General features: G+C 41.0%; 1 protein-coding gene across 1 annotated transcript in view; it reads right to left on the reverse strand.

Annotated features, from left to right (window-relative positions):
* Positions 1–17,581, reverse strand: part of MAP2K5 (mitogen-activated protein kinase kinase 5) — a gene marked incomplete at both ends in the record, with an annotated part of 131,284 nt that overhangs the window by 36,470 nt on the left and 77,233 nt on the right. Inside the window, 3 exons of the mRNA XM_008945159.1 lie at positions 2,594–2,626; positions 2,935–2,961; positions 15,430–15,459. Coding sequence (XP_008943407.1) covers positions 2,594–2,626; positions 2,935–2,961; positions 15,430–15,459 — 90 coding nt within the window. The remainder of the gene's footprint in view (positions 1–2,593; positions 2,627–2,934; positions 2,962–15,429; positions 15,460–17,581) is intronic.

Raw genomic sequence — 17,581 nt, forward strand, 5'->3', positions numbered from 1 at the left:
TCTCCAGCTGCACAGCCCCAGGGCTCTCAGCCTGTCCTGGCACAGAGATGCTCCAGCCTCTCAGCAGCTTTGCAGCCTCCACTGGACTCTCTCCAGTAGCTCCTGGTCTCCCTTGAACTGGGGAGCCCAGCACTGCACCCAGAGTTTTCAACTGCAACAACACCCAAAGATTATTACTATGGCATGAAGTTACATGGGGATCAAAGACCTTGAGGCAGCTTGGTCCCACCCTTGCAGAGCTACTCCTCCCATACCCTGTGACATCATGGCTCCTCCAGAAGCCATGCCATTACAGAAGCACTGCTGCTCCTGATCTGTGAGCTACAGACTGTCACCCCTCGCTGTTCTGATCGTCATTATGGTGGGTGGGGAATTCTGCATCAGGATCTGGGGCTTCCTGTGGGGACAGGCTGCACAGCACAGCTGCAGGAGAGGGGCTCTGCTCCCACCTCCTGTGAGTTTTAGGACTTCTTTACAGCCAAGGGGAAAATTTGACCCAAAATCATCAGTTTTGCAACACTAAGCATTTCTAATCCTTAATACTCATGGTAGGAACAACAGCTGTAGAGTACCAGCTAGTAACAAGACTCTCCCTCTCTAAAGGTCCTGGTGTGGAAGGGATGGTGTGCATCACCCAGCCATGCAGGTCCCTCTGATACTCCCCAGAAGGCAAATCTTACAGCAGACAAAGCAAGGAGGGGAAAAAACCAATAGCCACAAGTTAAACACGTTTTGCTTTGAGGTCTTTGTGCACAGGGCAGGTCTGGGGTGGCAGGAGGATCTGTTGAAGTCAATGCTACCCATCAGCTAGAACAGAATGTTCTCTTCATACAAACGTTCTCCAAGATGCCATCATGCCAAGAATTCACACTTCCAGGTGTGGTAGCTGCTGTCCAAGTGCTCTATAGCTTACTAAACGACCCCCTGACAATACACACCTCCACAAAGTTCAATTCTCACAGTTTTTGGAAGGAGATTGGAGCAATTCTAATCTTTAGGAAGAGAATGATAGCTGCAGGAAGCTCTACTGTAACACAGAGCTCTTCAGGGCTCTCTTTTCAAATACTGAGCTTACATAGAGGCATCAGTACCAATCCACTTAAAGGTAATTTGTCAAGCAGTAGCAAAACACAACCATAAATATGAGCATCTTTACCTTAACTTCCTTAGAATCATAGAATTATTTTGCTTAAAGACCTCTAAGATCATTGAGTCCAACCACTGACCTACCACTGCCAAGTTCCCCACTAAACCATGTCCCCAAGCACCACATCTACCACATCCCTCCAGGGATGGGGATTCCCCCACTGCCCTGACTTGCACCACTTTAGGACAGAGATGGCCTTTTGTTGCCAGCAGACACAGCACTGGTGCTTTGGCATTTCCATGCCTTGACCCAAGATGCAAGAAACAGGGGTAACAATGGATGAAAAAGATGAGAGAAGTAGAACTACCTAGAAACCTCCTAAAGAACCAGACCACAATAAATTGCCAAGTAAAAGAGCTAGCATTGCTGGAGGACCAGGAGAACATTCCTTTACACAAAGGATACCACCTCATTTTAATTTAATTGCATCCCTGAAGGCCCATCTGTCACTTTTTAAGAAGTTCAGCTAAGTCAATGAGTCATTCTCTAATCAAAGGACAAAAGTGTTCACCACAGGTAGAAGTGGAGGACTTAGCATTTCATATGAGTAGAAGCTACAGGTGGAGATACAACCAGGACAGAGCACCTCCCTGGCTGTGAGTTTACATCAACCTAAATAAAGATGTTACATGGGACAGGCTGAAGCAGCTGAATGGACACGTCAACACCCAGCAAACCCAACCTGAGGATCCACCAATGACGTTCTGCTAGAGGCTGGGGAAAGTCTTTAAAAAGTTTTGTTTTTTGCTCTCATTTGAACTTCTGGATTGCCAACATCATCTTATTAACTGGTAATTAAAACACGCAGAACTGACAGCACTCTGCTCTCAGCTATTGCTTCACTGTCAAGAGTTGGGACACAGGTTTACACCTCAGTTTGGGAAGGGAGATGGGAGCTGCAGAGAAGCGTTTCCATCACAAAATGTGATGTTAGCCACCAAAATTCAATCTGCTCTTCACACCTGGATCTCCTGCACCTCAGCTCTTTACTTTGTCCTTCTGATAAAATAAAAACGATCAGATGACATTTAGATCCTCTCCTGCTCACACTTTGCTTCTTCCTCCTTAGCAAACCACCTTTTTTCCCCTACCTAAACTGCATTAAATTTGCCCACTCTGAAGAGTGCTGCCACTTGAACGTCTCCGTTCCAACTCATCTGGCACGTGCAGAGGGATCAACACACCCAACCAGGTTGAGGCTTTAGGGCCTAAATAGCTAAAGGACGAGCCTTTGAGACAATCCATTCTTTCCAGGGCTCAATATTCAGAGTAGAAAAACAGCATAAAGTGGGACAAGGCCAGTTCGTGTTCGACAGCTCCGAGCTGCACAAGGCAACTTGTGCTCGGAGGATGTTGGGCATTGTGCTTCATTAGGAAACAAAATATAAGCTTTCCACTCCATTAGGAATGACTTTAGGAGTGAAAGCACATAAGACGACGACTCACCTCATCAACAATGCACTGCAATAACTGGAGAGGCTGCAATGGAAAGAGAGGGAAAAAGTATTAGCCTATATGCAATATCTTTACAGTGGAGTGGAAAGAAAAAATCATTAATGCAATAAAATATAGCAAGATTAATCAACAGCAGCAAACTCTTATAAAAACATTGATGCTCAGGATGTTCTATTATTTCTAATGGTACCTAATCTAATACAGGCAGTTAAAGGTTTGCATTTTCTTCAAAATGCAATTTGCTAAGTTTAAAACAAGGCATTCAAGCATGCAGAGGAAGCAGCCATCAGGAAAAAGAAAAGTGAATTTTTTTCTGAACTCATAAAGCTTACCATTAAAGATCCCTGGTTTTTCTGAATCTGAAAAAAGGCAATATGTAATTAGCATGTCATAATCAAAATGACTCACTTGGACACATTATGATCACTGAGAGAAAATTATTGCATCGCTGGTGGCAATTTGTGGGCATGTGTTAACACAATTTACATAATGAAAATACACAAATGTTAATAGCTCGCTTCTCATTTATAGGCGAAAGTCAGCAGAATGTTAATTTCACACAACACTTTTTAGTACCCTCCAGGTTGTATTAGAATAGGAAGAAAAACCATAATCCATTTCAAAAGGCTGTTTACGATTCAGATATAAATAATGTTTTATATTGCTAGATTGTGAACACTGGGCTTAATGTTGCAATCATTGCTAATGTTATGAAGCTCACTCTTTTTAAATTAAAAACCGATTTATTTAAAATTGAAATTAAATCATAGTCAGAAATTAGAATTTTGGATTGCTGCCAGACTCTGCTCACAATCCCTTTTTTTTTTTGTGGAGAAAACTTTAATTATGTGGTTGAAGTATCTACTGCTGCTCAGGAAAGCCTTTAATACTCCACTTTTACCCAACTTTCTTACACATTCCAACCCAGTTTTACTCTGACTATCAGCAGAGCATTGCCATCTGTGAGGCTGGAAAGTTTGATGAACTTTGTGGCGTTCTAAATGGCAAAGGCAAGACTTGTCATCAGTCGTCTCCCAGCCTTTCTGGAGTTTCTTAACATCACTTTGGTTGGGAAATTAATTAACAGTTTGTAAAAACGAGACCATTGGATGGCTGACAGCGAGCTACAAAAATATCCTGGCTGATTTTTTCCATTACAAAAAGAAACAAAGGCAGAATGATCATGGAAACAATGAAATGCCAAGCACAGAGCAGGTACTTGATGCAGAACATCTGACCGAATTTGGGGACGCCGGCGTGGCCATCGTTTCTACATGCACTCCATTCCTAATGGGTGTGGATAATTAACGACGTATTTTTCCTGAACAGACACAAAGTTGTGCACAACCCAACTCCATCACGCTGCGAACAGAACGTGCTCCTTAGCGAGAACGTTGTCTTCTGTTCTAACACAGTTTGTTTGGCTTGCCCCTTGCTTTTCATATTCTCTGTTGTATAGTGCCACGATGATGAATGTTGCAGGGCTGCCATCAGCTTTGGAAGCGCTTTCCCTCAGTACCCAGCCAGAGGCAGGATCCTCTAGTAATACTTTACAGGTAGTAAAATGGGATATAGAGGAGGTGGAAAACCAGCACCAAGAAAATAGCTGGTATTATGCACATGAAGTCTTTCATTATTCTATTAGTACCATGCAAATATACATAAATTTTCCACATAGAATTCTATTTTTTTCAAAGGAATAGAAAATAATAAATAGTTAGCAGTAGAGCATTATATTTTTTTAATGGTCAATGTCAATCTCTTACAATTTGACAGAATAAATTCGCTGCCTCGCATTATTGCTAATAAGCAAAATACTCTGTGGATATAAAAAGGCTTTTTTTTTGGTACTTCACTTCCAGATGCTAAATGACAAAACAGACTCAGCTTATTCAATAGGGATGATTCCCAGCTCCTTTAGATTAGTGCTCACGAGCAGGCAATTCAGTTTTTCACCCAAACAGAGTATCAGGCACATTTCCTTCCCGGGGAAAACAGGTCTTGTGATGAAAATGAACAGAGGTGGGATCATACTGAGTAGCCTCAATGCAGATCTGATTACATCCCGTTTCAGAAACAGACTTAAAATATTATTTCTAATAAAGGCGCTCAGGGCTCCTAATGCAAAACAAAGCGACGCACACCCAAGGACTGCGGAACTCCTCCCGTGACACGGCCCAGCCCCTGCCAAGGGAGAGACCTGGGCTCCCACACACGGCCTTATCAGCTTTTATGACACAGTTATGATGGCGACACATTATTTTGAGATCATCTTCATAAATTTTGCATTAAGGTGGCGGTGCCAGTACCTGGAATCGATTCAAAACGCTTAAGACGCTCGATTACTTTTTAACGCTGTTACCCGAAGTAATGACATACCTGCTATTTTCCCCTTGCCTCTGATGATGCAACATCATTGTAATTGATTCATTTTCTCAATTAAATAAAGCTACTGTGCTTTCCTCCACGCGAATGCCACAGAGACTCCCCAGTTAGATGTATTACCTATTTTCTCGTCCTCAGATAGAGTGCTGGGAAGGCAGCACTGTGCTCCTCTGTTAACTCCACTAGAAAATGCAACGTTACAGTCATATTTTTCAAGTTCTGAACAGCAATGAACTTCGTTGTATTTATATTAGGCATATTTTTCACTGTTAAAACTATGTTGTTTACCTTTTCCAAGCTCACATTATTGGGCAGCCCCTGCAACTATAAACCAAACCTAACCGACGACAACTTTACAGTCGGTGCTTCTCCTCCTGCACACAGTTCATGAAAAAGTGAAGCATCCAGTTTTATAGCACATTAAGAACAGTTTTAAAAGTACTCAACATAAAATGTTTTATCTTCCTGTTCACCCACGCTCCTGGTTTTCCTTCCCTAACTGTCTGCTTTTCCTGCACTGCTGGGAGATAAGTTTAGGAGGCAGGCTCATCATGAGGGGTCCTGGTGCTGTGGCTGCAGCTTAAAACCTTGAGCATGTGGTGTTGCTACCCCAAAAAACTTGGGGATCAGGACATGTCACTGGCATTCCCTTATGCTTTCCATGAAGAATGTTAAATAGCAAATGGTAGCAGTGGCACGACCCAAAATCCTGCTGGCAAGGAGGACAGGGAGACGCGGTGTGCGTTTTAAGAGTAGTGAGGAACGCTTTGATGTGCTCATTAAAGCATCATTCTCATCTCAGAAAAGTCACTTCAACCCTTCCACCACCAACACATTCCCTTGGGCAGGCCAGAAGAATGTGTGTGACCCCTGCCCATCCATCCCTGGTCAGGAGGTTCTGCACGCTTTTCACACGCCACCAAAACGGTGTGAAGCTACAGAATTCAATCAGCTATTTGGTATTTTAAAACCTCTATTTGCTGCATTTTCCTTACTGCAGGTGACAGTTTATAATTTGAAGAAGCAAGGCAAATGATAAATAAATCCATCACATTAACAGGCTGTTTCTCAGGTTGTGAAATAACAGTGGTATCTGGATAAACCACTCCACAAAGCACATTCTCCAAATGGTTTATTTCTTTTAAGGTTGGTTAAAAACGCAAAAGTTTGCCTCCTTGCTTCATCTACTATTTAATGAATGCCTCTGGTTATGAAAAGCAACTTTTGACAGACCATCAGGTTATATTTCTGTCTCCATGGAGATACTCTGGACGGGAAGTGGCTGAGAAGACCTCTACCATCCCTTTCACATTATCTTCACAGCCACAATCAGTGGAACTCAAATGAATCCACCCCGGGTAACTTCTAGGAGTCACAAGCTCTAGCTTTAATTTTCCCTTTTTCTCTCTGGAATTAGGACTTGCCCCGAAGCTCTTGTTTGAGAGATTTGCAGGTGACCCAGGGTTAGATCTTCCCATATCAGTTAACAAATTTTCTCTTTACATATATACTGCTTTTCAAGCTTGTGGTATTTTTTTTTTAATAGAAAAATACATATACCAACAAATCATACAGTTATGATTTTTAAAGGAGGCTTCACAGTAGAAAATTTCCTAATCCAAGAAACTGTGGATTTTTAAAGCAGATGTAACTTATTTTTAATATTTGCAAATGAGGGTTAAGTTCTATTGAACAGCAGGAACTACAAACATTGTCTCCTCTTGACAAATGACCAACACAGGCTTTCTTTGTCTCAACCATGATCTAAATGGAACAGGAATATGTAAGAGTGCTGCAGTTCTATGTGGTCTTCACCACCATGGGTTTTCCCTTGAAGGAGAGCATGATCTTCAGACATTTTACAAATTCTTGCAAAATAGCAATTGGTTGTACTTCTGCAAGAAGTCAAAGCACCTAACCAGTACAACTGACCCCTCCCAATTTGCTCCTCACAACCTGAGCACCCTCTTCATCCCAATCTGTGGAGTCTGCAAATGGCAAACTTCAATCACTGTCACAAAACACAGGACAAAAAAAAAAACCAACAAAAATGATATTTTAAAAAGACAATTCACAACAACCTTAATATTAAATATATTCTTACAATTATATTACGCTGGTTTTCCCAGAGGTCTACAAACAAATTTATATAAAGAGATTATTTCATCCACCACTGAACTGCAGCCACTTCTCACAGAAATCTGTTTACCAGGGTTTAGTAACACAATTCAACAAAGCAGGCAGGAAAAACTGCACGCTGCTGAGTTATGGAGGGAGTGGGAGAAGCCAACAGCAACCACTACACTGGAGCAGGACCAACATGCTCATGATGACACCCTCCTCAGGCAGCAGGACTGTGGGACAATCAAGTCGTAGGAAATACAGTAAATTTAGCAAATTGCTGTCTAAAACCTTGTTTCAAGCTTCACAAGAAGTGCAAGAAGTAGAACAAAGGGTGGTCAGCCAGAACCAAATAAAAGAATGGGGTTTAGTTCTAACCAGTTCTTGATTAATGTCACCCACGTTTATCAAGTTTAATAAAACCACCACCACAATAATAGAGAGGAATGTGAGGACAACCCAGAGGCCACTATGGAAGAGGAAAACCAACCACAACTCATCAGGAATAATGGGACACTACCAAAAATATCCCCCAAGACTCCAAAAGGACAAACATCACAGGGGGATCCCCAGGGATAAGGACAGTCTGAAGGCACACAAGGTTCTCCTTTCTCCATGCAGCACTGGAGTGCTGTGTCTAAGCCTGGGCATCCCCCAAGAGCTGTGGGTCAGCTGGACAAAGTTCAAAGAAAAAAACACAAAACCAGCCAGAAATCTAGAAAGAGACCAAAAGAAATGTGGTCTTCAGACTAAAGGCAAGGATGACATAAGCACCAACCCTCCTGCTTCTCTTCTCCATGTTCATTACACACAGAACTGCCACTACACCCTGCAGCAAGGAAAACCTTTCCAATCATAAAGCAGAGGAACAATTCATCTAAGGAAACTGCAGAGCCTCTAACACCAAACACACTGAAGAGCAGTAGATGAATACCCACCAGGATTGTCCTTCCTCATAAGCACACCACTCCAAGTCCCTTCTAGCTTGAAAAGGAACAGGTAAAAATGTCAATTGTTAACCCCTCAGCTTTCTCCAAAGAGCTGCAAAATCAACTGTGATTGCTACAGATGACACAATTCTAGGGACATATGAAAGGAGATAATCCAAGCAATAATATTCAGGTATATGAGAGGAGTTTTCTAATTCAACTGAGGTGCTGAGTGGGTTGAGGCACCACACTATGCAATGACCATCCTCTCCTGTGTCATTTGAGTGCCCACTGCAGGTAGTGTTGCACTTGCTTCTGAATTAAACCCACAGCTCCATGGGGCTGGAAGAACAGCTGTTGTGGAAGGGAAATGCTTGCCTAGACCTCAAAATCATTCACTCTTATTCTGGCCTTTGGGGTCCCCACTATGTTGAGCAACCATATTCCAGCAGAAGAGGAGGAGGAGATGGTCCTACATGCTGTGATGGAAACACAGCCCTCAGCCTCTGCCATTTCTGGTCCATGTACATGGGGAAGAGCAAATGCTGGGACTGCTACAACCATCTCCAGAAGTGCCTCACAACCTCAAAGACCCATGAGGAACAGCTACCCTCACTCCTCAAATAGCCTGAGAGCCACAATTCATTTCTGAGCTCTTACAGCTGCATTCTTGGTAAGGAAACAGGCAAAATGGAGCAGGGATCTGCTCCACCCTTGTCTCTGTCCATCTTCAAGTCCTGGGTCACCTGGGAGGACTCATGTCTCCTCCTCACCCCAACCAAGGGAGCCTGCTTGGAGTGCAGCTGATGTAAACGTTCAGTAAATCCAATATCTGCAAACAGCCTCCTAAACCCAACCACACAAATCAATCCTCCTGCTGAGGGAGAGTCCATCTCCCAGAAGTTTTCATTCAGGCAAGTCCCTCAACGGCACCCACTGCAGGAATTATAACTGGGAGGGACATTGCCTTCCACGCACTACAGGAACACCTCCCATCCCACCGAAGCACCAGCTCATGCAGCAGATCCTCACAGATCTGCAAAAATTTCTCTGAAGAGATTTCACTGTTTCCTCCTGGATGTTTGTGATTTGTTTTTTTTCCCCCCCTCTCCTGCTAAATAGCTCTCATGGCAACGAACATCATCTCACTTCAGGACCTGGCTCCACTTCTGCAATCAAAAAGGTCTCAGCACAGTCATGTCTGTGCTGAAGACAAGACAATTGCATGGAGCAACAAAAGGGCTCGTTGCATTAAGGCATTTTCTCATTCCTTGTGAGTTGTGAAGGGTGACAACACCATAACTAAGAGAAAGCCCCAAACTTCCATCCTGGTGACAAAGATGTGCCCGTGGGGGATGATCTGCAGTAGTTCATTCTCCCTCTGGAGTAACTCAAACTTTGAAGGTGAGACCAGGTGTGAGGTTTTAGGCAGAACATACCCTGGAATGCCAGTGACAAAATACAGCCTAACCCTGGTCCCTCAGACTGCCTGTAACTGTCAGGGCTAGAAAGCAAAAAAATAAATATACATCAGTCTTTCAAGAAGATAAGCTAATAATGCACCCTTAAAACCTATTAAAAACATATTATTAAATCAAGATACACCAGTTACCTACATTTCCAAGTTTGATCATATTATTAAAATATCAATCTTACTTTTTTTTTTTGATCAGACAATAAGATTAAAATAAAAAATAGAAACTTGTCTTTATACCCGATTCCTAATAGATTTATTTATTTTTTTAAATTGCTAAAATCTCTCCATTTTCAAAAAAGAAAAGACCTCTGGAAAAACTAAAACTAAATGGAAATGTTACAGCAAGTTTCTAATAGACAAATCAAATTTAAGTTTGAAGTCACTTCTGGCTAAAGAGAAAAAATAATAAAGCAAAATGTGTCTGAAGTATATTATCCCACAAATGATCTATGTAGTGAAGCCTATATTAACAAATTGGTAGGAGTTTAAAATAATAGCAGATGACTTAAAATATTGCCAGTGATTTCTGGGGTATATTATAAAAGCAAAAAATGTTTGCACAAATCTATCATATTTAAGCTATTGTACAATAATTTAATTCACTATTTTGGCATTAGCATTTGAACAGTGTTTAATGTCTTTGAAATGGTTGGATATAATGATCTATGTGGAAGAAAAACGTTTCTTTCTTACTAGGAAACATGCTGTAACCAACCTGCAATTTATTCTTACAAAATAAATGAATGCTTAAAGGATGTTTCTGTCAATTGGAAAAACAACAGTAAAATGGCTACTTTACATGCCAAGTTAAACTAAATATTTTTTTCCCTGACAACCTGCTTACATTTAAATGAAAGCAGGCCAAATTTGGTCAATAGTATGGATTACATATAACAAAAAGAATCTCAGCCCACGCTAATACAGGGATCAGAATGCAGCAACTTCATTTAAAACCATGCAATTATTTAGCAAACTAAGATACAGCAAATAAATTCATCTGTTTGAAATGGAAGCGCTTCCACAGTAGCTTTTTGACCTATAATTAAATCTTACTTGCAGAAATCACAGCGAGGGCAGAATTTGCTGATGAGAGGATAAAAATAAAATCTTGAAAAATAAAACAAAACCAAACCCAACCCAGCTTTGAGATCAGAAATAAAAAAACAAACCCCAAACATTTGTCAGATCTTTTCCTGCTGGAAAGAGGAGCCGTGTCCCAAAGCTGGTGCAAGGCTGCATTGTCCCCTGGTCTCCCCGGAGTGATTTGCTCCAGCTCAGGATCTGGCCCAGCATCCGCAGCATATTTCTGCATCGTCTCCCCGATGCTTTTGATATGCTGGGCTTTGGTAAAAGTACAAACCTTTCCCTCTCAGGAGGAGCAAAAAGCAGATTTCTTTCACCGAGGGTTTTTTTGCCTCTGTGTTTCCTTACAGAGCAAACCAATGGCAAGTCTATAGCGAGCGCTTTCTTGGGCTATAAAATTTCCTATTATCCACTTATGTTTTCTTTGCAGTGGGATTTAAGAACGTCTCTTCCTCGAGACGAGTAATATGTCATCATTTTGTTGAACTAACAGGCCTGACAGTCTTGTCTCTCTGAGTTAGAGACACCAGTGCTCCGTGCTCGCACTGCCGGGAAAATGAAGGTAATAAAGCTGGGGATTAAAAAAAAAAAAATGAAGGGGAAAATCTAACTATAACTAAATCCTTCACTAATTGATTCCCATTATCTATCGTGCTGCAAAAAGAAACTCCTTATTATTAAAAAAAGAGCCTTAAATTAAGGTGTCTCTTACTTCCACTACATTTTGAAATAACTTGAATCCTCGCATTATCTATTTTAACAAATCTCATCGTCTGTGTTCATCATTTCTCCTGTCTTTTTGATCTTTTTTTTTTCCTACTTATCATGTTCTTTATTTGAAACAGATTTTTAACAGATAATCTTGATCGTTATAACAATATCTTGCTTGCATTTCATTCAAATAATTCTTAAAAACAGCTTAAAAAGCCGTTTGGAATAACATCAAGCTCTCCATCAATCAAACGAAAAAATTCCGCTGGCGGTTGTATAAACATCAGATCAACTCTGATGTCTTCAAGGATTTCAGAGCGAACCATAAAAAACTCCATTAACTTCTGACAAAGAATGCAAATTAATCACAACATGGGGTGAAATGAAATTAAAGGCTCTTTTCTAATCAATGACAAGGCAGGATGAAATATTCCTTCCTCCGCGCGTTCGGGCTGTCGGCGCGGCCGGGGCGGAAGGTGTCAGCCCGGGGTAGCTGCTCAGTCCTCCCAGCCCTCCAGCGAGCTGCTCACCAGTCACCCACCACACTAATCACCCCAATCTCAGGTGCATCCGAGCCGTTCCTCACACCCTCCCCGCTGCCAGTGCACAAAGCCTGGCGTAGACAGATGCACCGGGAACCTTAAATGACAGTTTTGGCCTCCGGAAGTGCGATCGCTACAGCAAAATCTAGTACAGCCTCCAGGTGAAATGTCTGGAGCTCCATATGGAGCAGGGAAAATTAACAACAAGATGAAAATCGCTGTAGCAGCGGGGAGGCTGAATCTGAAAAAAAAAAGCACCAAAAAAAAAAAAAAAAAAAAGCACGGGGGAAAAAAAAAAATTTAAAGATGAAGAAAGAGAAGTAATAAATTAATGGGGTGTGAAAACATTCAAAGCTTTACAATACCAGGGGCACTATTTGCTCAGATTTGGGGAGGGGGGAGAGCAGTGGGATGGGAGGGTGAGGAGCAGGGGATGGGATTTTTAGGTGGATTTTTTGGAAACTTTAGGTAATTTTCATGTAATTTATCAAGCCAGGCTTGGAATTGTAGTGAAAGGAGGGGAAATATTTCTCTAAATGCAAAAGTACCTGAAATATAGTGGTTGTGATCTGCACTTTCCTAGAGCTGATTAAACCCTCGGCAGCTGAGTACTCCCCGTTTCTTTGGAATATTTCCCCAATGGATGCAGCATCCTTTTACCATCCTGCTTTGTATAAAGTTTGACTACAAGCTGAGAATATTTAGTGGGCAATTCTTTTCATTTCTGCTAAATTGCATCATCATTAAACAAGTCATTGCCCCCGTTGTGTTTTTAGAGAACGTTTGAATCTCTGGGATTAACTGTACGTCTGAGTTTGTTCAGCCACTGCACATCTTTGGGGTGCCAACTTCAAAATGAATTAAATGTACTAAGAGGTGCCATGGCCTTTTGGGGTTCTTTGTGCTTGTTTTTTTTTTCTTCCACTTCTTTCTGCACAGACACAAAATCCAAATCACATAAATTAAGGTTAAACTTTAAAAAGAAATTTTAAACTTATTTTTCCTTATGTGCTGCCTTCAGGTAGCTAAAAAGCTGGACTAGCAGCTGGGATTGGTGAACAAGTTTTCCTTTTGTTTTTAAATATTGATGTAGGAAGGAACTTTTTGCAAGGATTTTTAAGAATTAGGGTTTCCTGAGGAAAGTTTTTTTTTAGTGGGAAAGTCTCTTCTGATCACTGCTGTTTGTTATATCCCTCTGGCAGTGAGCTACAGTTTATGAAGTTAGCTGCATATCCTGACCAACAAAAAATAATTCACAGTAACTCTAAACACACCCATGAGCAACTTCACTTGCAGGAGTAGTTGCTCACATGCTTAAGTGCTTTCAAGATAAGACTTTATTGTGAACATAAGGTTAAATAATGATAGCGTGAGGAGTAAGTGTTAGCAAAATAAATACTTATCTGAGATGTGGGAAATGAGAAGTGGTAAGCTCTGTCACTAAAATATTCGATTAAAGGCCACCAAAAAATTAAAAATCATCCTTCAGTCTTACTGGCATATTGCAGGAGTCCTGAATTTCCACACTGCAATGATTCACCCTATAAATCTTGTTCATTTAAACTGGATTTACACACACCATTTGTCTGTGTCTTAAAATAAGAGAAAAAGGACAAAAATATATTTTTTTCCAGCTCCTGTTGGAGACAAACACTCATTTGCAGGAGATTTCAGGTGTTCTCAAACACATATCCATACTTTCCATTTTTAGAGAGAAGTAACTTCAAGTAATTTAGGGACAAATTCTGCAAACACACATCTGATTAGCTTCATTTGAATAAGCCCACTGAAGTGAGGAGGATTTACTCCAGTGAGTGACTGCAGGATCAGGCCCTTACACAGGGAGATAAGTAGATATTTAGACATTAAAAAAAAACCCTACTAATTATCCCTCTAATCAGTGTGGGGTTTCTAACTGTTCTGGTGACCAGCTACCTAAGTCCATGTCTAAAATACATATTCTTCACATAAAAATCCTTTATGAAAAGCAGTTGCTTGAAAAGCTTAATAGCTACATTTTAAAGTTTCACCTCCTCAACTGTTTTACATTAAAAAATATATACAATTTCATGGACTACTGACTTGCCAAATATTCTTTTACAAACCCAATCCACTTTTTTAATTAGAATAGCAAAAAGGATCTTAAACCAGCAATCATGTTTTGCTCCCAATCCAGAAAACAAATTTTGGGCTAGAATCATACATAACTTCTTTCCCCAAGCTCCAACACTCATCTTAAGCTTATCTTAAATTGTATCCCATGTCACTTTGATTTAGTGTTATAACACAGTGAACATCAAGACCCTCCACGAGCACAAGTGAACACGTCAACGTACGGAGGACACTTCAACACAAGAGCTTCCTTTTCAATCCTCTCTTCAAAGGAGAGGGTGCAATTTAAAATATGGATAAAATATGCAAAGTATGTTCAGCTACAGCTCTCTCGGTGGGTAAACATTTTCCACAGGAGGTGAGAAAGTGAAAAATCAGGGTGTTTCTACATATGCAAAACGTTGCAAGTCCATAAAAGTGTCAGGAGAATTTGCTTAAAACAGCTTATAAAAATGGGAGAGAGAATGAGTCCCAGCCTATTATTCAATAACCATGTTTGTGAGGCATCTGCATAATCTAACCATGCATAAATTAGTATGTGTATTACAACAGTTATTTGCATAATAATAGCAAGTTAATAGATGCTTAAAGAGCACAGACCAACACCACCTTTAAATCAGACATGCCTCCAGGCACTCTGATCTGTACAGACCAAGATGCAGAAAACGCTGTTCATAAAACACACCAACACATAAAACCCACCTTCAAATAATTCATTTTAGTCCCTGGACACTTCACTTTTTCCCCTCTCCAAGGAAAGAATAATTTGAGCAACTACAGAATAGTTTGTTACTATGAATTCTACCATTCATCTTGCAGGAAGAATTTAAAGAAATCATCAAACCTATTTCTGGATTGTTTTACTCAGAGCTTCCTGTTTTTTCAAGCATACAGAGTAAAACGTTACCTGGAGATGGACAGCTCAGCACTGGCCACCAGAGATGGAAGCAGTTTTACCACCAACTTCAACGAAACTGAATCAAGTCAGTGGAAAGTTAGAAAATGCCTGTATCTAAATAAAAATACTAATATTAGGCCCTCTTAAAAGGGAGAAACCAGAGCTCCCTTAAGGATCCTATTCACATTTGAGAAGGTTTTAGACCATTGTGCCATTATTCAAAATCAAAATTAAAAATTAAAATATAAAAAAGGAGTAAATACACCTTCCTGCTTCCAAAGCACCACTACAAAAACCAGATTAATTTTAATCTTCACAACAAAACAATCATTAGCATCACCATAATTTTCACTGTCTGGAGGGAAAGAAAATCTTGAGTTTGGAGAAGAGAAAAAGAGGGGGGAAAAAAAATCAATAGAGACTTCTAAATGACTCCTTCAAGATACTGCTTTTCAATTTAACAGGACAGATTTATTTGTATGTGGCTCAAATGTTCACAATTGCTCTCTGCACCTTCATACATAGGAATGAATGTCACAGTGGCAAACAGCAGTAATGAACAATCTTACCTGAGGATATGGAAACCTCCCAAGAGCAAGCTGGGAAAGGAAATAATATTTGTCTAGTTATATAGATTTGCATGGAGGGCACATTTTCTTAAAGAGAGAAAAGTACTCAACTCTTACTATTGTATAAATTGGAAAATGTCAGCAAAAGTCATTCTGAAAACACACAAAGAGCTGTATTTAGAAGGGAGTTGTTCACCACAATTACCCCTTGTTCTACCTTTCTGAATGTTGCTGGATTTCTCAAGCCCTTTTGTCTGTACCACCCCATAATACCATTCGATGCCCAAGTTCCTGAGGACTCTAATTAAACCAGTTCAGCCTCAATAGTGAGGCCAACGACACTGACCCTTACTGATAATTATCTGCACAGGTATTGTAGAGCATACACTCAACTCCCAAAGTCCTTCCCTAACTGGCTCAGAGGAAAATCTGGGTTATACAGCTGAGGTTTGCCTCCTTATCGGTGTCAAACCCAGCCAGGAACCTGTGAGAGGGATCTGGAGAGATCACAGCACCCACAAAAAGACACTTCATCTTTCCTTCAGATCCACTTTCAGCTGCACACAGTATCAACTGGATTTGTTGCCCACACTGTTTTCTAACTCAGTATGTTACTGGAGTATCTGCTAGGATCCGTAGTAGACCCAACAACAACCCTCCTGTTGCCATAATGCCATTAGCAAATAAATATTCCATGATACACTCTTCATACAAGACTTTAGGTTTCCACATTGGGTATCTGAACCTTGGAGACAATTCCAGCAAAATGCATAGTTTAAGATTTTTTGTCTACTATTCATTGAAGGACCAGTGTTGGGTTTTTTTTTTTACCTCCAAAAGGGCATTCAGAGCAGCTCTGTTCTGACCTGGAGCCACAGTCAGATAAAGTTTAGTTAATCTTCATGAATCCTCCCCATACCAATCTACAGGACATCTATCAAAAAGGTTATGGATGCACTATCATTGATGTGCCCACAGGATAAACTCCATATATTCCCACCAGACTAAGTAACAGCATCAGTGCTGAAGGTCTAAGCCATTGTGTCATGTCCTGCAAGAGCTGAACTACATGTCAATGCTGGGCAAAAGCTCTTTCACAGCACCTGCTGCTGATATTTGAGCTCCCATGATGAAATTTCAGCCTGGCTGGCAGCACGAAACTATCCCAAGTATGAACAATGCAGAGACAGAGCTGTAGCAAGGTGGGGAACTGCTGGTGCAAGGACCAGTAGACATACTCGATCCTCACCAGTTCAGGAAAAAGGTTGGGAGAAGGTAATAAGAAGCAGCTGACAGCATGAGCAGAAGCAACCACAAAACAGCAGAGATGGTGCCCTTTCTGCAATTCCAGCTGCTGTCCAAGCCTGGTGCCACACTAGTCATCTGGCTGCAAGACTTAGCAAAGAGAGTAAACTTCCTCCAGATCCTCAGAAGAAAGACATTACAAAAGCAGAGTAGGTCTTGAAGCATTTGTGTAAGAGAGGTGGGCTTCTTTGGGGTGACTTCTGCCTTTTGGTTTTATGTTCTGGTGCAGTGCTGAGCATGGGGCTTCTCTGTGCAGCAAATCCATCCTTGTAACAAACCAGCCTGAGATAAACAGCCTGATCACCATCCTTTCTACCACTTGCCTCTGGTCCAGAGCCTCTCTCAGCTCAGTGTCACTCCAGTCACTCTCTGGTGGCAGGCTTTCAACCACACTGCTGTAGAGTTCAACAAAGACCCTAAAAGTTTTCTGTTATGCTCAGTTTGAAGGACCAGGAGCTACTAAAACATGTCCTTTTTTTATCTTCTCTTCTTTAGGGAAGATCCTCCTTACCTTCCAAGAAGCTGTTGGAGATCCTAAGAAGTGCTGCTGCTGTGATAGCCTAAAAATGCCTAGAAATAAACCTCTAAATGCCAAACACTTTTCCATGAACAAAAGGAGAGGAAATCTTGATTTCTTCCATGACTGCTGACTTAAGAGTAGTCATTACAACAGCTACACACTTGTAGGAACGTAACAGTTATCCCACTGTAGATCAAGAAGATGATGATGGCTATATGCACAGGGCATCATCTACATAAATCTACAGATCTTATTTAAGCAGAAAAACGACCACTGCCTCAAAGATGATTTCTAAGCATTTCCATTCTCACTGGTGACTCCTCTCCC

The sequence above is a fragment of the Merops nubicus genome, unplaced genomic scaffold (genome assembly GCF_000691845.1).
Source record: "Merops nubicus isolate BGI_N331 unplaced genomic scaffold, ASM69184v1 scaffold9378, whole genome shotgun sequence".
In the NCBI taxonomy this organism is placed as follows: domain Eukaryota; kingdom Metazoa; phylum Chordata; class Aves; order Coraciiformes; family Meropidae; genus Merops; species Merops nubicus.